The 20,488-nt window shown below is 59.1% G+C and overlaps 1 protein-coding gene across 2 annotated transcripts in view; it reads right to left on the bottom strand.

Annotated features, from left to right (window-relative positions):
• Nucleotides 1-628: 628 nt before the first annotated feature.
• LOC123356522 (alpha-2-macroglobulin-like protein 1) overlaps nucleotides 629-20,488 on the bottom strand; it is a 70,162-nt gene continuing 50,302 nt past the window's right edge. For both annotated transcript variants that reach the window (XM_044999854.1, XM_044999855.1), the window contains exons 21-36: nucleotides 20,259-20,380; nucleotides 19,619-19,670; nucleotides 18,946-19,020; nucleotides 18,361-18,537; nucleotides 15,042-15,123; nucleotides 10,347-10,503; nucleotides 9,032-9,106; nucleotides 8,127-8,283; nucleotides 5,670-5,881; nucleotides 5,191-5,406; nucleotides 4,916-5,040; nucleotides 4,407-4,497; nucleotides 2,621-2,689; nucleotides 2,069-2,171; nucleotides 1,348-1,389; nucleotides 629-1,013 (exon numbers count right to left, since the gene is read on the bottom strand). In XM_044999854.1, the coding sequence (XP_044855789.1) occupies nucleotides 979-1,013; nucleotides 1,348-1,389; nucleotides 2,069-2,171; nucleotides 2,621-2,689; nucleotides 4,407-4,497; nucleotides 4,916-5,040; nucleotides 5,191-5,406; nucleotides 5,670-5,881; nucleotides 8,127-8,283; nucleotides 9,032-9,106; nucleotides 10,347-10,503; nucleotides 15,042-15,123; nucleotides 18,361-18,537; nucleotides 18,946-19,020; nucleotides 19,619-19,670; nucleotides 20,259-20,380 (1,790 nt within the window). In that variant the 3' untranslated portion in view covers nucleotides 629-978. The remainder of the gene's footprint in view (nucleotides 1,014-1,347; nucleotides 1,390-2,068; nucleotides 2,172-2,620; nucleotides 2,690-4,406; nucleotides 4,498-4,915; nucleotides 5,041-5,190; nucleotides 5,407-5,669; nucleotides 5,882-8,126; nucleotides 8,284-9,031; nucleotides 9,107-10,346; nucleotides 10,504-15,041; nucleotides 15,124-18,360; nucleotides 18,538-18,945; nucleotides 19,021-19,618; nucleotides 19,671-20,258; nucleotides 20,381-20,488) is intronic.

Genomic DNA, 20,488 nt, shown 5'->3' with positions numbered 1-20,488 from the left:
GCATGTACACTAGGCTCTCACACCTTGGTTGACTGGGGATAGACCTGTCACAGAGATCGCCTTTCCCCACAATGGTCATTGGTGCGTGGGATTAAACAGATAGTAACAAAACATACCAAAAAACCCCAAACCAAGCAAGAGTTGTAAGGAGTCGGACAAGCCATTCCTCCCTCTCTCAGGCCTTCACTTTTAAAATCAATTTAGTTCAACCCATGCGAGCTGGTAGAGGTGCTCCTGTGAGGCTGAGAGAAGAGTTGATTCTGGTTTAGCTTCAGTTCCTAATTGATTGAACCTAAACTAAAACAACCTCTGCCACACCACAATAACTGCATCCACACTGGGGTTTTCACGGGGTAAGTAAACTGGTTTCAAAACTAACTTCAGTTGAACTGGTTCATTTTCATGTAGACGTGTGTAATGAGGGCAGCTCTGCCAGGCGGTGCTGGAACCCGGGGGGCTGTCGCTGACGCTGCCCGACCCAGGGTTAAAGCCAAACCCCACAGCAATGACCGAAGGGCTGGGGAAGGGGACAGAGCCACGGTCCCAGGATCTGGCTGCTCTAAGGATGCACAGGAGCCATGTGAGGAGCAGCAGCAGGGCAGGCACAAAGCGACAAAACAGCCTCACAAACAGGTGGGTTTTTCTATTTTGTTTTACGCTGAACCTGCTGCTCCAGGCAGGACGGGAAGCAAACCGCAGGGGTCCCCACTGCAGCTGCTGATCCCCGCGTGTGACAGACAGCTGGGATCACAAGGGGCTGGTCTGGGGGCTGAGAGATGGGAGAGCAGGTGGGATGTTTGCAGAGCGAACGGGGAGGCGTTGGCTGAAGAAGGTGCTAAGGGGGATAGTGAAGCTGGTTCGGGGAAGAGAAGCAGCTGAGACGAGGCCTGTCCGTGCCCCTCGATCCTGGGGTGTCGGCTGCCAGCAAGGGGCTCTTCGGATGGGAGGGGAGGGGGCTGCCCAGCAGGGGCGGGGGCTTCAGCGGGAATTTTCCATCGTGTCGGCGTCAGGGGCTTTAAACAAACACAAACATCCCCTGAGACAGGATCAAAATCATCCCCCAACACCCGGCAGACACCTGTGGACACGGCCCCTCAAAACTCTCCCACCCCCTGATAAGACTCTCCCCTCAGAGTCACCCCCTTCCTTCAAGACAGATTCCCTTGTGCCCCACATAGACCCTTCCCCCCCGAGGTCTCTCCCCACACACACATGGTCCTGCTGCGTTCCGTGCTCCCATCTCCCCCTCCTTTCCGTTTACAACACACACAGACCTCTCTGGCCCATGGACTCCCCCACCCATAAAGCTGTAGGGACTGGAGTTGTGTGTGGGTGCATCACACCTACCTGAGCCGCAGGGGGCGCTGTACTCAGCCTCTGTGTGTTCACCTGCAACAGCAAGGGATGTAAGGAATGGAGGAGAGACCCAGTGGGGGGGATGAGAACCCCCCCCCCCAATCCCACACAGGCAGAGTCTGTTCCCCCAGCCCCAGGGGATCCCTGCTGTAGGTCTGAGCCCTAGAAGGGAGTGGGAGGTCGCCCCCAGCTGTCTGAGTGGGGCTGTGCGCTCTCTCCCATCCCCTATCTCCGAGTAAGTCAGACAGGCCCAAAAATCACCACTGAGTCGCCCCTGAAAACACCCAGGGAAACCATCCTGCCACCTCCTGGCCCAGCACAAAGGATTCTGGGAGCGTCTGAGGAGCTGGATGGCAGGGGAAATGTAGGGGGCCCTGAAGGGGCGGGACTCGCCTGCTCCTGCTGGGACGGCCCCAGTTACACCAGCCGCACCCTCCCCACTAGCCCGACGAGCACACGGCTCCCGTGTCCCTCGCGGTGAGCGACCCCACAGATCGAACCCGGGAAGGCTCTGACCTGAGTGGGATTTATGGAAATGGGGCACTTGGATCCTGGGGAGATTTCGGTGACCCCACGCCCTGAGTGTGACACAGAGCCCAGGAGAACAGCTGTAATGGGGGTGGAGCAAGCGCAGGACACGCCCACCCAGCCAGACTGTGCCACAGAGCCTAGCAAGTAGCTGTAATGGGGGCGGAGCCAGGGCGGGACTCACCCGTCTCGTAGTAATCGTACAGTCTCACTGGGGCTGCTCTGAGATTCTTCACAGGGAAATCCTGCTCCAGGGAGAAGGTGAAACTTGCCGCCTCCTTCGTCAGCTACCGAGAGAGCGACAGAGCGAGCGCCTGGGCTGAACAGCTGCACTGGCAGCTCGAACCTCCTCCTCCCCGAGGCTTGGCCTGGCCCAGCCGCTTCCCCCTGCCCCTGCGGCCTGGAGCAGTGAGAAAATGCTCCCCCCGAATCCCTGTTCCACCCCCCTGAAAAATGTGACCCCCTTTCATCACACTCAGGGCCCAGTTCCAGCCTCCCCAACCATGAGCTCCCCGTCACTCCATTCACGGCCCTCCCTGGGGTTTGGCTGCTCTGGTCCCATCTCCCCGTCCTTTATGAAAACGGGTCACTTGGAACCAAGGGAGATTTCAGTGATCCCTCGCCGTGCATGTGACACAGAGCCCATGAGAGCAGCTGTAATGGGGGTGGAGCCAGGGCAGGACACGCCCTCCCCATTTACACGAGGCTGCCGGAGCCCTGGGCTACCCGCACTCACCTGGTCCAGATAGAGCGTCACCTGGTCATTCTGCACCTCCAGCCTCTTCACCAAAAGCTGCTTCTCCAGCTAGGAGCAGAGGGAGGAAATGCCTGAGTCAGGAACGGAGAGGCTGGGGCTGGAGTCACTGCTCTGCTGGGGGCTGGGACATGGGGCACCAAATGCCCCCATGGCCGAGGGGCCTGGCTGCCACCCCCCATGCCAGTCACACCTGAGCACTGGGTGTCCGCTGGGGGAGAGGCGGGAGTCAAGATGTAAGCAGAGTCAGGATGAGCCCCACCCTGACATCTGGTCGTAAATTATGGGGAGTGCGGAAAGAAGTTTCAAGTGTTTGCATTGGCATTTCAGTTATTTGCATTGGCACTCCCACCCCACTTAGCATACAGCACAGAAGCTTGGGATGGTTATTTTCACAGCGGTGGGATCCCCAATTTCGTTGTTATTGGGGCAGGAGGAACGAAATGTTGTCACCCTGATTAAGTAAATGAGGAACTACAAAACTGTCTTATGATAGAGGGTTTCATTATCAACTAAATAGCACTTGCTAGACAAGGGACATGGGTTCCAAAACTCATTGAAAAGAGAGAGGCTGGGGACAGATATCTGTACTTGGTGGTATAGGTGCCTTGTGTGAGCCAGAAGCACCAGTTCCACCTATGCTTCTCTCCACTGTGGAATGTCAGAGTTAATTTTTGATTCCCTTAAGAATCTAGATACAGGTTACTGAGCTGAATTCATTGGCACTGGGACTCCCTTACTATGAGCTAGAATCACTAAGAGCTGAAATCACTGAAGAGCTGGACTTGCTGAGCTGAGAGCACTGAGTACTGTGCTAATGAGTGGGGGAGCCTGAAGCAATACCGTGGAGCAGAGCAGCTGGCAGAGCGGAGTGGAGCAGTTTGTGCAGCCACTGGGTGAGTGGAGCCGAGCAGCTCGCGAGGACGGCCGGAGCAGATCACAGGACAGGTGGCAGACCAGAGCAGCTGGCAGAGCGGAGCAGCCACAGAGCCAGCTGAGCTGTTTGCGGGGACGACTAGTGGAAGCAGAACCCCACGAAGAGGCAGGGCAGTTGGCCCCGAACCACGTAAGGTGCCCCTTTCTACCCAGGCTGGGGAGGGGAACCTCTGCAGAGAGACTCTTGAACTCTGGGGCTGCACTGACCCGGGACAGAGACTTTTGGATTGTGGGACTTTTGGGACTGTGGGTGATTTGGGGGTTGCTGGACTCAAGGGCCCAGAGAGAAGGACACAGCCCAATTTGCTGGGGTGGGGCTTTGCTCACGGTTTGACCTATGAACTCTAGTTGAAGTATTTTCCCAATTTAATGCTTGTTTTTTATCTCATGTGATTAAACCTTTTCTGCTACACCAAGAGTCTGTGCTTGCGAGAGGGGAAGTATTGCCTCCTTGAGGTGCCCAGGGGTGTGTGTAAGATTTTCCCAGGTCACTGGGTGGGGGCTCGAGCTGGTTTGCATTATGTTGTGGGGAAGGGACCCCTATGTATTGAACCTGGCCCTTGCTGCTATCGTTTCAGCCTGGCAGAGGGGTTACATAGACATGGGCATTGTGTTGTAGGGGGAGCTAAGCAGGGTCAGGACCTGCTCAGTGACTGGATGGGAGACCCAGGGCTGCCCAGTGCCCCTGGGCAGGGCTCTGCAGGGGGAGCTCCCCCTGGGGGTCAGAGCTGCAATCTGTGCTCTCCTGGGGGTCTGGGCTCTCCCCCATGGATCAGCCCCTGGTTTATGCTGTGTGACTGGCCCAGCCTGTTCTCCTCCCTGGGAAGCTCACCTGCCGCAGGGAGCTCCTGACGGGGATGTAGCCGGACGGCAGCTTGGCCTCGATGATGGCCATGTTGGTGGCTGGGCGCTCCCCGCTGTACCTGCAACAGGAGCCGTGCGCTGAGGTCGGGGTTTGCCCTGGATACAGACCCCAGGGGGGTGGAGGGGGAGGGGAGGCCTCCCGTCCTTTCGGCCTGCAGGCGTCTCTAATGCCTCTGCCTGCTCCGGGCTGTGAGCCCCCCTAGTCCCCGGCCAGCCCTGAGCTCCCCAGCAAGGGGCCCGGCCCCAGGAGCTGCTTGGGAGCCGACTGTCCATTAGATCAGTCCCGGGACCAGCCCTTTAGCCCCTGGCACATTCCAAGGGGCCCCCGCCTCTGCCCCGAGCCCTGTGGGGGGATGGCTCTCCCGACAATGGATTCCTGCAGTGGGGCGGCTCTGCCCTGGCCACTTCCCACTGCCTGGGGCCTGCCCCTGCCCCCGGGCGCTCGGACCCAGCGGGGGTGGGGGCTGGGGCTCGTACCGGGCGTGCAGCACGAGGCTGAAGCGGGATGTGGCGCTCTCGGTGCACTCCTTCGGCTCCGTCTCCACCCGCAGGTCAAAGGTCGCGGCGCTCTTTGGGGGTGGCACGTTGTAGCGCAGGATCAGCTGGGAGACAAGCAAGAGGGTTGGGGCAGAGCCTGCTGCCTCCGCCACCGCAGATCAGAGCCTGGGCCCAGAGCCAGGCGCCGTGGGGCAGGGCAAGGGCACAGCCAGTCACCGCTGGGCCGGCTGGGCCCCAGGGGCTCCTGCACTCACCTGCACAAAGACACAGCCCTTGCCGCTGGCCCGCACCATGTACTGCCCGGGGATCTCCTGCAGGGCCGCTCGCTGCAGCACCAGCCGGTTGGCGTTGTCCACGTGGAATTGCTGCCGGGCCCCGGCCTGGGAGCTCACCGTCACCGACACAGCCCCGCTCGCAATGTACGTCAGGGCTGCGTATTTGGCCAGGGCCTGCAGGGCCACCACCGTGTCCTGGGGAGGAGAGTCACCGAGCTGCTGTCACGCTCTGGGGAGAGGAGCCCGGCTCAGACTTACTGCAGCAGGATTGGGACCCACCGGGACGCTGACACTGGGAGCCCGGCTCCCAGCCCCTGAGGGCAGGGGGCTCTGCAACCAGGACTCCCTCTCCCAGGAAGGGCCCCGGCTCAGCTGCGGAGATGCAGCCCCTGGGGGGCTCCTGGCCCCTTCCTGCACCAGGCCCCCAGCGCTGGTTTGCCCGAGGGCAGGGGTGTTACCTGCGTGGAGGCGAAGCCCCCGTAGGGGTTCTGCTGCTTGCTGAGCCAGCGGACGATCTGGGCGGTGGTCGCCATGTCGGCAGCAGACACGTTGGGCAGGGAGAGATAGGCCAGGAGCACGTAAGCCGTCATCTCCACCTCCGCCGACGGGGCCTGGATCCCATAGGGGCTGGGCAGGGCCTTCACCTTCCTCTGCCAGTGGAGCTGTCCCCCTAGGAGAGGGGCCGAGGGAAGGGCAGCCCCACGGCTGCAGTTACAACACAGTGGGTCACCTGTTTCCTTTCTAAAGGGGCCCCAGGGGCTTCCCAGGCCAGAGGGACTCCTGCTCCCCACTGAATGCAGCCACATATGGGGCAGGACATGGCAGGTGATTCACAGCGCACAGGAGGGCTACACAAGTGTAACACGACACCCCTGGGTGGGTCGTCAGCAGGGACTGAACCCTGGATCTCTGAGTCCAAACCCCTGAGCCTCTGCTGCCCAAGCTAAAAGCTGAGCCCAGGAGGCTCGCCGGCTCCAGGCACCCGCTAAAGCTCTCTGGGGTGCAGCCACTAGAGGGGGGCAGAGATCCCCTGTGTTAGTTTGGCCCCCGCCCAGAGCCAGACCCAGGCAAAGGGCAGGGGGCAGAGCTGATGCCGGGTTAACACCCCCCTCCTGAGTGACCCCTGGGGCCTTGAAGACAGGACCATCACTCGAGGGCTGTTTCAGTCCAGTGTCCAACGGGCCCTCAGTGCACCCCTAGGAGCACAGCTCAGTCTGAGCTCGAATGGGGCCGAGGAGAAGCCCTGATGGGGTGCATGGTGCAGACAGTGGCGCACCCACAGGCCTCCTCCCCTGCCCAACCCCCGCTCCCAGAGCTGGCAGGGCTGTGAGCTGCTTGGGCCCGAAGCAATTGCTTAGTCTGCTTATGCCTAGTGGGGCCACTGCAGGGGTGGGTGGGAGGGCAGAGAGCCCCTGAGGGAGTGTGGGGCCCATGGGGGCTGGAGCGGGAGCTGGACCCAGCTGAAGGGCAGCGGTGGAGCTGACACTGAGTTATCACCAGACCCCACGGGGTCTTATGGACCTCACAGATGGGTCTTGTAACGTCACAGATGGGTCCTGTAACCCGAGGGCTGTTTCACCACAGTGCCTGGTGGCCCCTCGGTGCCCCGGGAGCAGAGCCCCCACCTCTCCCCTCCCTGGGGCAGGAGCCACGGGCTGCTCCCAGCACTTCTTCCCCACCTCGGGGGAGGGGCAGGAAGTGACACACACAACTCTCAGGCACAGACCAGCTGCAGTCGCTGCGCCGGGGCTCGGAGAGAAGGGACTTTTCACCTCAGCTAAGACACGACCGAGCCGCCCAGACCATGCAGGGGGCTCCTCTCTGTGGGGGGACGTCTCCCCAGGGCCTGAGCGCGCCAGGCCTCAGCTCCCAGCACAGCTCAGTCTGAGCTCGAATGGGGCCGAGGAGATGCACAGAGATCACTGGGGCGTGTTCATGAGGCGTGTGAGGGGCTCAACCTGGGACTCCCAGCGCCCCCTGGCCTCATGCCGAGGGCTCCTTCAGCTCAGCACCAACACGGGGCAGTGCCACCTCCTGCGTCCCCAGCCGCACCCCCAGTGGGCCTCAGGCCTCCCATGGGACCTGCCGCCCTATGGAGAGCTGGCCCCAGGCACCACCGCTCACACCGGGGTTGGGCTGGGAATGGCACAAACCCAAGGCCATCTGTGCAGGGACAGGCTGCGGGAACTGGAGCTGGGGGACGGGAAGCCTCCCAGGGATCCATGGGGGGAACATGGTGCAGACCAGGGGGCACCCAGAGACCCACTTCCCTGTACAAACCCCTCTCCCAGAGACGGCAGGGCCTAGCCGGCCGCCAGCCCAGTGCATCCTGATCCCCTCCCAGTATTAGCCAGGCCAACCCGAGAAGCCTCAGGCAGGGACTCCCCAGCTGGGATGTCCCCAACACAGGATGGGGAGCTGGGATCCTGTGGCATCTCCCCAGGGCTCGGTTATGCCCCGTTCCCCTGGGAGCTGCCTACGCAAGGCCCTGCCCCACGGGGTCTGAGCCCACTGGACCCGTCACGCTCCTGGCCCCGGGCGCTTTAGAGGGCTGGGTTGGGACATGGGGCTGTGCCCCTCTAGGCGCTCAGCTCCGATCCCCCCAGGCTGGCAGCGACCCAGCCTCGCCCCCCTTCGCTCCGTGCGCTGGGCCCTGGGAAATGGCGGGACGATCTCACTCCAGCTCTGAGGGGAGAAGTGTCCCCACGACAGAGCCCGGCGCGTCGGCCCCTCGCTGGCAGCCTCAGCAGAGACCACGGACTGACTGGGCCACGGAGACCCAGCTCCCCTGCCAGGCTGAGGAGGCCCCGGGGCAGGGGGCCCCTGGGTGGGCAGGGCCGGGGGGGGCAGCTGGCCCTGCCCTGGGCCCAGAGGCCAGCAGCGAGGGGAGCACTAGAGCGAGGTGCTGCCAGTACCGGCGCTGACGCTGTGCTCGGCCAGGCGCTGCAGGAGGGCGTCCCGCAGCTCAGTGCTCCCCGCCAGCCCGAAGGCGTAGGCCAGCAGCGCCTGCGTGTAGAGGTCACTGGTGCTCGACTCCCGGAGGCACTGGAGGGCCCTGGTCACCATGGGGTCCTGGGACGGGGGAGACACCGAACAGACTCCCCGTCAGGCTGAGCCGGCCAGAGGAGACGCCCCGCGCCTGGGTGTGTCCCCCTGCACCCACCCCATGGGGCCCTAACACCCCCTCCCACCAGCCTGTCGTCACCTCCCGCAACCCATCTCCCCCCCACCGCCACCCGCACCCTGTGACCCACAAGCCTCGCCAGACCCCCTCCCCCGAGCGCTGGACACCAAACAGACTCCCCGTCAGGCTGAGCTGGCCATAAGAGACCCCCTGCGCCTGGGTGTGTCCCCCGGCACCCACCCCATGGGGCCTCAACAATGCACCGGCAGGCAGGCAGCTGTCACCTCCCACGACCCGTCCCTCCCCACCACCGCCCGTGCCCTGGGCCCATCTATAAACAGCCCATCCAAGCCTCGCCCAGATCCCCCCCAGAGCCGGACCGAGAAACTGGCTGAGCTGCTGAGTCTTTCTGATGCCCTGACCCACTGTCCCCATCCCAACCTCTCCCTGACCTGCCTCCCAGTACCAACCCCTCTCCCCACTGCCCCCAACAGCACCCCAAATCCCTCCCTGGTACCAACCCCCCACAGCTCCCCCATCTCACCCCAAATCCCTCCCTGGTGCCAACCCCCCACAACTCCCCCATCTCACCCCAAACCCTTCCCTGGCACTAACTCCCCCCTCACTGTCACCAACAATCTCCAATTTCCCCCCAACTGCCAGCCCCTCCCCTGGGACAGCCGGGCTTGGCCTCACCCTGAGCGGCTGCCCCAGTTCCAGCAGCGCCGCCGTGATGTAAGCCGAGAGAGAGAGCTCATCCACCACGCCGCCCTGAGGGGGATGGAGACACGGGGAGCCGGCTCAGACAGAGCTGCAGGATACATTGCCTGGAGCAGGTGAGACCCTGCCCAGGACAGGCCCATTGGGACAGAGAAGACCCGGCTCCAGCGCTCCGAGTGGCTGGGTTTGGGTCCTGCCTCCTGCTGGGACCTGCCAGGACCATCTGGGTCCCAAGCAGCTGCCCCAGGTGTAGCAGCCAAGGAGACCACACTGTGGCAGTGAGTTCCACAGCTTTGTTATAGGGAGAGGCGGTAGCTGCTCCATTGTCAAGGCTGTATAAAATTTCAGCATAAAACCCTATCTGAGCCCCACTGGAACCAGAGGCTGGGAAGTTGGTTTGAACTGACATTTGCCAGTTTTCCTGTGAAGACATGGGGCCGTTTTTGGGAGGCTGAGGGATTTGCCCCTCACTGGGCAAGTTCCTGATCATTAAATAGTCCCCCTGTGCGGGAATCTGGACTTTGCCTAAGATTTGTCTCCTTCTCGCTCCCAAACGGCCGGGTACAGCCCCGGCCCCTCCCATAGAGTCCCGGCTCCCTGCAAACTCCGGGGCAGTGGCAGGAATTGGGCTGTGACTCGAGCTGGGTGGGAATTTCCTGCTGATATGATTTCTCGACAGACGATGCAGTTTCCACAAAACCGAAACTTTGAGGGAAAATGTTACTTTTGCTGAAACATTTTGATTTCCGTTGGGAAAAGAGAAACACAACATGCTGCGGTGGGTTGGCGGGGCCCAAATCGCAGCCTCTTGGGTTGGTGACCTGAACCGAAACCTTCCACTGTGAACCAGTTCAACATTCAGCAGGACCGGCCTCGTGCCCCCGCTCCACCATGGACTCGGCTCCTTCGGACTATATCTCCCATGATGCACCGCGACAGCCCTTCTGACTGAGCTGCGTGGGGAGTTGTGGGAGTCACATGACTTCAGGGCTGGGCTGGGCCCTGCCCCCCAGGCTCTCCATGCCAGGCAATGAGTGCGGGGTCTGCTCAGTGCCCGCGGGGAGACTGGGCTGTGCAGGAGCCGGGGGGGCTGGGCCAGGGCTGCTCCCTCGTTGGGTGCAATAACCCGCTGCCCCGGCCGTTCAAGCCTTTCAGCCGTCGCTAAAAACCCAGGGGAATCCCCCAACCCGAAACGGGTCACAACAACCAGCTGCCCTGAGGGGCCCCCACCCCCTTCCCCAGCTTGTCCCCCCCTCCCCCATCCCATCAGCCTGTGCCCCCAGGCTCCCACCTGCAGGGCGTTGTTCAACAGCTTCCCCACACTGCGGAAGCAGCCGCTCTCCAGCTGGTGATGCTGCAGCCACCTTAGGGCGTCTTCTAGGTGCTTCTCGTCGATGGAGATGTAGGGCCTCGCCTGGCCAAAGGACTTGAGAACGAAGGCCGTCAGCCTGGGCGGGGAGAGACCCCGTGAGAGGGACACACTGCAGGAGATGCTGTGGGTCAGGAGGGAGGTGCGTGGGGGCTAGGGCTGGGGGTCACCATAGTGGGGGTGAGCAGAGCTGTCAGGGGAGCCCAGGACGGGAACGGGGGTGTGAGGGAGTAGGGACTGTCTGTGTGGGAGATGGGAGAGCCGGGGATGACTTTAGGTGAGAGACAGGACCTGAGCCTGTAATCTGAGCCAGGCAGTGGGGAGGGGTGTCAGCACCTTTGCCCGGGAAGCTGGACAAAAGAAGGGGCCGGCTGGAGGGAGTTAGTTCCGTTTCGGTTTTGGGCTGGGTGGTGGAATTCAGGGAATCCCAAGCTGGATCCAAGCACCCTGAACCCCCAGAAGGATCAGATTGAGGGGTCCTGGTTGTGCCTACAAGCTCTGCTGTAGCCTGCATTCCTGTTGTCCAATAAACCTTCTGTTTTACTGGCTGGTTGAGAGTCACTGTGAGTCCCAGGAAGAGGGGTGCAGGGCCTGTCTCCCCCATACTCCGTGACAACTGGTGTTAGCGGTGGGATCGACTGCATCCCATGGACGGCGCTTCCTGCAGTAAGTGACAGGGGAGCAGTAAAACGAAGGGACGATTTTAGGGGCGATTAACCCCTGGGAATGTGCGACCAGAGAGAAGGACTTTTGCAGTAACAGGGTCCCCCGGGGGATTTCAGTGAGTGGTCCTGGGGCAGAGGAGTCTGCAGCTCAACCCTGGCAGAGAGGTGGTGACCTCAGGAAGGACTGGCACGCTAGGGGTCTCCCTGGAAACCGTGGGGAGCAGTGAGCACCCAGGTCTGCGAGTGGTGAGCAGGAAGATGTATGCCAAGCACCTTAAGTGTGACCTGGTTAAACTGCTGGTACTGGAGCAACTGTATGAGGTGCCCACCCGACCTGAGGCTGTGGTTGAGGGACCAAAAGCCAGAGAACCCACGACATGCAGAGCGGCTGGCTGATGCGTTTGTGAAGAGCCGGTCGGGGGGTAGCAGGGAGGAGTCCCAAAGGAACAGGCCTGCCGCGATGCAGAGAGAGAGTCATCCTGGGACCTCCCAAAGGGGGAATAGGGAGAACCCCCTCCCAAGGGGAACGCCCAGGGACATGGCTCAGAGAGGCTGCAGCCTCAGACCCAGCCAGCAGAAGGGAGCAGGTCCCCATCTCTGTCCCAACTGCTGAGTTCCAGGCTGAGTTGCAGAAAGATCCCTCCTTGCGGAGGCCAAGGGACCTGGCCGACCTCAGTGCGTTACAGTCCATGAGGAGAGGTTGCAAGGAGAGGTTCCTGTGGGAGAAGGGGTTCCTGTACCGAGAATGGGCTCCCCCAGGGGAAGTGGAGTCATGAGGGATCAGGAGGCAGCTGGTGGTTCCCCAGAAGTTTCGCCACAAGCTACTGTACCTGGCCCATGACATCCCTCTTGCAGGGCACCAGGGAATCTGGTGCACCAGGCAATCTGGTGCACCAGGCAGAGGCTGTTACGGAACTTTTACTGGCCTGGGGTCTTTACCCATGTCCGACAGTACTGCCGATCCTGTGACCCCTGCCAGAGGGTGGGGAAGGCCCGAGACAAGGGGAAAGCAGCTCTGAGACCTTTACCCATCATTGAAGAACCTTTCCAGAAGGTGGCCATGGACATAGTGGGACCTCTCAGCAAGACAACACGGTCGGGGAAAAAATACATTCTGGTGATGGTAGATTTCGCCACTCGCTACCCCGAGGCGGTGGCCTTGTCCTCTATCGAAGCAGACACCGTGGCAGATGCGCTGCTGAGCATTTTCAGCTGCGTGGGGTTCCCCAAGGAAGTCTTAACGGACCAGGGGTCCAACTTCATGTCGACCCTGCTCCAGTCCCTGTGAGAGAAATGTGGGGTCTGGCACAACTGGGCCTCAGCGTATCACCCCCAGACCAACGGGCTGGTGGAAAGGTTCAACGGGACACTAAAGATGATGCTAAAAACATTTATGCACCAGCACCCACAGGACTGGGACAAGTACTTACCTCACCTGCTGTTCGCGTACCGGGAGGTACCCCAGGAATCCACTGGGTTTTTGCCTTTCGAACTGTTATATGGAAGGCGGGAAAGGGGGCCCCTGGACCTGATCAGAGACGAATGGGAGGGGAAGACCATTCCCGATGGAGAGTCAGTGGTGGAGTATGTCCTGACCTTCCAGGAAAGACTCTGGCCCGAGCCCAGAGGAAGCAGAAGGTCTGGTATGACCGCACAGCGCGGGCCCGCGCCTTCGCCACTGGGGATCACATGATGGTTCTCATCCCCATGAGAAAGAACAAACTCCAGGCCGCCTGAGAAGGGCCCCTCAAGGTTGTCAAGCAACTAAATGAGGTAAACTATGTGGTGGAGCTGTCTAACCAGGCACATCACCGCCGGGTGTACCATGTTAATATGATGAAGCCATACTATGACGGGGGAATGTGGTGGTGGCCGTGTGTGGACATTGGGAAGAGCAGGGAGATGACCCTTTAGTGGATCTATTCCCTGGGACAAAAGCTGGTTCCCTCCTGGAGGCAATTCCCCTCTCTGATCAGCTGACCCTGGCCCAGCACGCTGAGATCAGAGGGGTGCTGCATCTATACTCTCAGCTGTTTTCCAACCAGCCTGGACGTACTAATTTGACTGTCCACCGGGTGGAGACCGGGTCACATCCTCCTATAAGATGCTCCCCTTTTCGAGTCACTGGGAAAACTGCCCAGGACCTAGAAAGAGAGGTCAGGGACATGCTGGCTTTGGAGGTGATCCAGCCATCTTCCAGACCTTGGGCCTCGCCAGTGGTTCTGGTCCCCAAAAGGGATGGGTCGATCCGGTTCTGTGTGGACTATCGAAAGCTCAATGCTATCACCGTATCTGATGCCTACCCCATGCCCAGGCCTGACGAGCTCCTAGACAAGCTGGGAGGTGCTCGGTACCTCACCACCATGGATCTTACAAGGGCTACTGGCAAGTGCCGCTGGACGCAGATGCCAGGCTGAAATCGGCCTTTATCACCCCTCTGGGACTCTACGAGTTTCTGACCCTGCCCTTCGGCCTCAAGGGAGCACCAGCCACCTTCCAGCGCCTTTTGGATCAGCTACTGAGGGGAATGGAGAGTTTTGCCGTGGCGTATATCGATGACATCTGCGTCTTTAGCCGGACCTGGGAGGACCACATGTCCCAGGTTAAACAAGTGCTGGACCGACTCCAAGAGGCTGGGTTAACCGTAAAGGCTGAGAAGTGCAAGGTGGGGATGGCTGAAGTATCTTACCTGGGCCATCGGGTGGGGAACGGCTGCCTAAAGCCAGAACCAGCCAAGGTGGAGGTGATCAGAGACTGGCCCACTCCCCAAACCAAAAAGCAGGTCCAGGCCTTTATTGGGATGTCGGGGTACTATCGTAGGTTCATGCCCCACTTTAGCACCATAGCAGCACTCATCACTGAGCTGTGCAAGAAGGGGAAGCCAGACAAGGACCGAGCAGTGCCAGCAGGCTCTCCGGGCGCTGAAGGAGGCTCTGGTTAGCGGCCCAGTTCTGGCAAACCCAGATTTTGACAAGCCCTTTATGGTGTTCACTGATGCCTCAGACATGGGACTGGGGGCAGTGTTAATGCAGGAGGATGAAAAGTGGGGGAGACACCCCATCGTGTACCTGAGCAAGAAGTTACTACCCCGGGAGCAGAACTACGCAGCGATCGAGAAGGAATGCCTGGCCATGGTGTGGGCCCTTAAGAAACTAGAGCCATATCTCTTTGGGCGACACTTCACCGTGTACACCGACCACTCTCCCCTGACCTGGCTGCACCAGATGAAAGGAGCCAACGCCAAGCTCCTGAGGTGGAGCCTGCTCCTGCAGGACGATGACATGGACGTGGTCCATGTGAAGGGAAGTGCCAACCTGACAGTGGATGCGTTGTCCTGGAGAGGGGGCCCTGAACTTCCCCAGGTCACTGGGCAGAGTGACCCCGCTCAGTTCAGTCTCGAAGGGGGGAGAGATGTGATGAAGTAGGGACTGTCTGTGTGGGGGATGGGAGAGCCGGGGATGACTTTAGGTGAGAGACAGGACCTGAGCCTGTAATCTGAGCCAGGCAGGGGGAGGGGTGTCAGCACCTTTGCCCGGGAAGCTGGACAAAGGAAGGGGCTGGCTGGAGGGAGTTAGTTCAGTTTCGGTTTGGGGCTGGGTGGTGGAATTTAGGGAATCCCAAGCTGGGGACTAAGCTTCCTGAACCCCCAGAAGGACCAGATTGAGGGGTCCTGGTTGTGCCCACAAGCTCTGCTGTAGCCTGCGTTCCTGTTGTCCAATAAACCTTCTGTTTTACTGGCTGGCTGAGAGTCACTGTGAGTCCCAGGAAGAGGGGTACAGGGCCTGACTCCCCCATACTCCGTGACAGGGGGGTGGGGGGTTGGAGTGAGTACGAGGGGCAGAGCTGTGTGGGGAGCAGGACTGGAATTGCAGTGGGGCTGGGGGTCAGGCTGCACCCTGGTAGGTCCTGCCCACCCAGAGCCCTGACTCGCCCGTGCCGTGCGGCCCCTCACCAGGTGTTGCCCGTGGCGTCGCTCTCCCCAAAGGCGCTGTAAGAGCCGTCGTTGTGCTTATAGAGCAGCTCACGCTGGTAGCCTGCGGGGACGGGAGAGAGACAGCGAGTACTGGACCCGCTTACCCCCAGGGGCTAGAATCCACCCCCAGCCTGCGCCCCGTGGGGCCCGCTAGCCCTCCCCTCCCCCATGATGCTGAGACTCAGAGATTCCAGGGGTCGGTTTGAATAGGGGGATGGAGTTAAGGCTGAATAGGGCCCCGATCCCCCAAATGCTCTAGCACCCCGACCTGGGGCTGGATCCCAACCAGCGCCCCCTAGAGGGGAAAGGGCTTCTCTCCCGTTCCCTCAACCCTGAGTCTAACAGTCCTTATGACCTGGGCCTCAGAGACGAAAGGTCAAGGATCTCATTCCCTGACCCCCAGAGCCAGCCAGGGCCCTGATCTGGGGCTGGACTGGAACTCAGGCCCCAGAGGTGGCATGGACAGGGCCCGATGTGACGAAGTGGGAATGTTCTCGATGTGTTATGTGAATGCCGAGTGGGGAGTATTGACCGGGGAAGGTTGCAGGGGAGTTGTGCTGGGACGACCTGTACTGGGGAAGGGAGGATACCTGAGCATGTAACCTGAGAACCCAGGAGGAGGGTTGGAGGCCAGGTAACACCTCTGCCTGGGAAACTGGACAAAGGACAAAGGCTGGGGGAGGAGCTGGGGGGAGAACATAAGAACGGCCGTACCGGGTCAGACCAAAGGTCCATCTAGCCCAGTATCTGTCCACCAACAGTGGCCAATGCCAGGTGCCCCAGAGGGAGTGAACCCAACAGGCAATGATCAAGTGATCTCTCTCCTGCCATCCATCTCCATCCTCTGATGAACAGAGGCTAGGGACACCATTCTTACCCATCCTAGCTAATAGCCATTTATGGACTTAGCCACCATGAATTTATCCAGTCCCCTTTTAAACATTGTTATAGTCCTAGCCTTCACAACCTCCTCAGGTAAAGAGTTCCACAAGTTGACTGTGCGCTGCGTGAAGAAGAACTTCCTTTTATTTGTTTTAAACCTGCTGCCTATTAATTTCATTTGGTGACCCCTAGTTCTTGTATTATGGGAATAAGTAAATAACTTTTCCTTATCCACTTTCTCAACATCACTCATGATTTTATATATCTCTATCATATCCCCCTTTAATCTTCTCTTTTTCAAGCTGAAGAGACCTAGCCTCTTTAATCTCTCCTCATATGGGACTCTCTCCAAACCCCTAATCATTTTAGTTGCCCTTTTCTGAACCTTTTCTAGGGCTAGAATATCTTTTTTGAGGTGAGGAGACCACATCTGTACACAGTATTCAGGATGTGGGCGTACCATGGATTTATATAAGGGCAATAATATATTCTCAGTCTTATTCTCTATCCCCTTTTTATTGATTCCTAACATCCTGTTTGCTTTTTTGACTGCCTCTGCACACTGCGTGGACATCTTCAGAGAACTATCCACGATGACTCCAAGATCTTTTTCCTGACTCGTTGTAGCTAAATTAGCCCCCATCATGTTGTATGTATAGTTGGGGTTATTTTTTCAACTGTGCATTACTTTACATTTATCCACATTAAATTTCATTTGCCATTTTGTTGCCCAATCACTTAGTTTTGTGAGATCTTTTTGAAGTTCTTCACAATCTGCTTTGGTCTTAACTATCTTGAGCAGTTTAGTATCATCTGCAAACTTTGCCACCTCACTGTTTACCCGTTTCTCCAGATCATTTATGAATAAATTGAATAGGACTGGTCCTAAGACTGATCCTTGGGGAACACCACTAGTTACCCCTCTCCATTCTGAGAATTTAGCATTTAATTCCTACCCTTTGTTCCCTGTCCTTTAACCAGTTCTCAATCCATGAAAGGACCTTCCCTTTTATCCCATGACAGCTTAATTTACGTAAGAGCCTTTGATGAGGGACCTTGTCAAAGGCTTTCTGGAAATCTAAGTACACTATGTCCACCGGATCCCCCTTGTCCACATGTTTATTGACCCCTTCAAAGAACTTTAATAGATTAGTAAGACACGATTTCCCTTTACAGAAACCATGTTGACTATTGCTCAACAGTTTATGTTTTTCTATGTGTCTGACAATTTTATTCTTAACTATTGTTTCGACTAATTTGCCCGGTACCGACGTTAGACTTACCTGTCTGTAATTGCCGGGATCACCCCTAAAGCCCTTTTTAAATATTGGCGTTACATTAGCTAACTTCCAGTCATTGGATACCGAAGCCAATTTAAAGGACACGTTACAAACCTTAGTTAATAGTTGCGCAACTTCACATTTGAGTTCTTTCAGAACTCTTGGGTGAATGCCATCTGGTCCCGGTGACTTGTTAAGGTTGAGTTTATCAATTAATTCCAAAACCTCCTCTAGTGACACTTCAATCTGTGACAGTTCCTCAGATTTGTCACCTACAAAAGCCAGCTCAGGTTTGGGAATCTCCCTAACATCCTCAGCCGTGAAGACTGAAGCAAAGAATCCATTTAGTTTCTTCGCAATGACTTTATCGTCTTTAAGTGCTCCTTTTGTATTTCGATCGTCAAGGGGCCCCACTGGTTGTTTAGCAGGCTTCCTACTTCTGATGTACTTAAAAATCATTTTGTTATTACCCTTGGAGTTTTTGGCTAGCCATTCTTCAAACTCCTCTTTGGCTTTTCTTATTACACTCTTGCACTTAAGTTGGCAGTGTTTGTGCTCCTTTCTATTTGCCTCACTAGGATTTGACTTCCACTTTTTAAAGGAAGTCTTTTAAAAGACTGAGTGAGGCTGAGTGAGAGGCTGGAGAGAGTTTCAGTTTGAAGCTGGCTGGGAAATGGAGGGGAGCCCCGATGGGGCTTGGGCTTCCCAACGGGGCTGTGGCCTCCCTGCAGGCCCCAGATGGACCTAACTAAAGGGGGTCCTGTTGTCTGTACCGTCAAGACCTGTGTTCCTGTCATCTAAATAAACCTTCTGTTTTACTGGCTCGCTGAGAGTCACGTCTGACTGTGAAGTGGGGGTGCACGATCCTCTGGCTTTCCCCAGTACCCCACCTGGGCGGACTCGTTGTGGGAAGCGCACAGAGGGGCAGAGGATGCTGAATGCTCCAAGGACAGACCCAGGAGGTGAAGCCGTGTGAGCTTCTTGCCCTGAAGACAGTCTGCTCCGAGGGAGAGGAGGCTCCCCAAAGTCCTGACTGGCTTTGTGGGGAGCAGTTCCAGAGCATCGCCCAGGGACTCCGTGACACCCTTGCAAGGCCCCGCCATTCCCTGGGGGTGCAGGAGTGGGAGGACACTCACCGCTCTGGAGGAAACCCTTGGCCTTGTCTCTGATCTCTGGGCTCAGCTGTCCGCTCTTCTCCAGGTACTGCTGGATGTAGATGTTGGGAGCGAACCGGACCATGTTCTGCTCTCCACAGCCGTAGGGCATGGCAAGCAGGCGGTCTATGTTCTGCAGAGCCGTGCCCATTATGTCTCCTGGCACCAAGGGAGTTGGGGGAGCAGAGAATTACCAGGCTGCACAACAGCTGCCCCGTCCCTAACACCACACCAATGGAGCCCTGGCATTGGGGGGCCCAGAGCCCCCAGTTTGATTCAGGCCTGGTGGGGTTACGTGGATACGTGGTGATGAATGGCCAAGACACCAATGCCCTGGCACAGCTTCATGGCATCACCGCAGGAGTCTATTGCCCCTCACTGGGGATGAGGCCCTGGAGCACAGACTGCAGGGACCAGTCCTGCCCCGGCCCCAGACACCCACTAGACCTCATTGGTCTTTTCCATCCGTGATGCCCCGGCCTCGCTGATCAGAGCGCTGGGCCACAGACGGGCCGGTTGGCAAAGGGCACCGTGCCCTGGCAGGGCTGGGGCAGGGGAATTCCTTACCCAGGACAGTCACGTGGGCCCGCTCGGACCCCTCCAGGACGTTCGCAGGCAGCTGCAAGGAGATTTCTTCAGAGGCTGCGTAACACGAAGGCAAAGACACACCGTTAAAGGCCTGTTGGGAACCTGCCCCTGCCTCCAGCCAATCAGATCCCTCCATTCCTCACCGTCTGGGGCTCTCGCCCAGTCACAGCCCCTCTCTCAATCCCAGCTCCCCCGGCCGTGGCACGTACGTGCCCTTGAGGGCGAGGGCTGGGGGTTCTCAGCGGGGGGACCCGCCTGTGGGACTCGGTCCCTCTCCTGGCCCCAGAGAGCCGGTGAGACGAGCTCTGCAGGGAGCATCGTGCACACGGGGGCCAGGCTGCAGGGGAGAGGAGCTGGCACAACAGGGGCCCAGTGAGACTTGGGAGCAGGAGCCGGACGTGCTCGAGCCTTTGGCCTGTGGCAGACGTTTCCATAACTGCCCACTAGGGGGTGCATCTTCCCCAGCAGCTGGGCCTGGACCCTGTCCCAGGCAAGACATTGGCCTGGATGCCCCCTGGTCCGGTCCGGCCTGGCGGCTCCTGTGCCCCTAGCTGGGCCATCCAGCGGCTCAGCCATCACTGACGTGCCGCAGCCAAGAGACTCCCCGCGTTAGTGACACCCACTGAGCCCCGCACAGGCGCTGGGAACCTACCTTCCTGGCAGAGCAGGGAGCTGTGCGCCTTCTCCTCCAGGATCCCCCCCGGCTGTGGGGAAGGAGCATCAGACAGAAGGTCAGGAGAAGGGACCGTGCACGTCACAGCCTGACAGGGCCTGCTGGGTCAGCCAGTGCCGCTAGCCAGGGCAGGATCATCCCCTACAGCCCGTGCTATGGGGCTCGGGCACATCCAGCTCTCAGCGCCCCAGCGATGGGGCTCCCATCCCTTCCCCGGGGAGACTGTTCCCAGCCCAGCACATCTCACAGCTTCCCCCTCTTCAGCGCGGAGCTTCCCTCTGCTCGTTCCCTCAGCCCCCTCGACCCCTCCCGTGTGTCACACTCAGCCCCCTCGACCCCTCCCGTGTGTCACTCTCAGCCACCCCCCTTGGGGCTAACCCCCATCTCTGTCTGCCCCAGGACTCTCCCGCCAGCTCCCTGATCTCGCTGGGACGGGGCCGCGTGACGGGGCAGTGCAGGTCGGGGTCCGGGACGCGGACGGTGCGGTGCTGGGACAGTATTTTCGGTGTCAGGACAAAGAACAATCACAAGTGCAGACTCGGCCCACGGACACCAGGGGGTGAGACCCAGGCCCCGGATCTCCCTCTGCTCTGCCCAGAGGCCCCGACCAGACACTGACCTGGACCAGCAGGGGCTTTATCACAGTGTCCACTCGCCCCTGGGCCGGCACCACAGCCAGCTCATTGCCGCACAGCTCCTCGGTGTGCAGAGCCTCGGCGCTGACGGTGAAGTTCACCTCCCCTGCAGAGCAAGGCGGGAAACGCCCCCGTTAGACAGACCAGCGCCCCTGCCCGAGGCAGAGAGGAGCCCGTGTCCGAGGGTGGGAGGATACTTGAAGGGGAAGGGTGG

This window comes from Mauremys mutica, chromosome 25 (genome assembly GCF_020497125.1).
Source record: "Mauremys mutica isolate MM-2020 ecotype Southern chromosome 25, ASM2049712v1, whole genome shotgun sequence".
Classification (NCBI taxonomy): domain Eukaryota; kingdom Metazoa; phylum Chordata; order Testudines; family Geoemydidae; genus Mauremys; species Mauremys mutica.
Note: the sequence above shows the minus strand (reverse complement) of the source record. Positions and strands in the feature narration are given on the sequence as shown.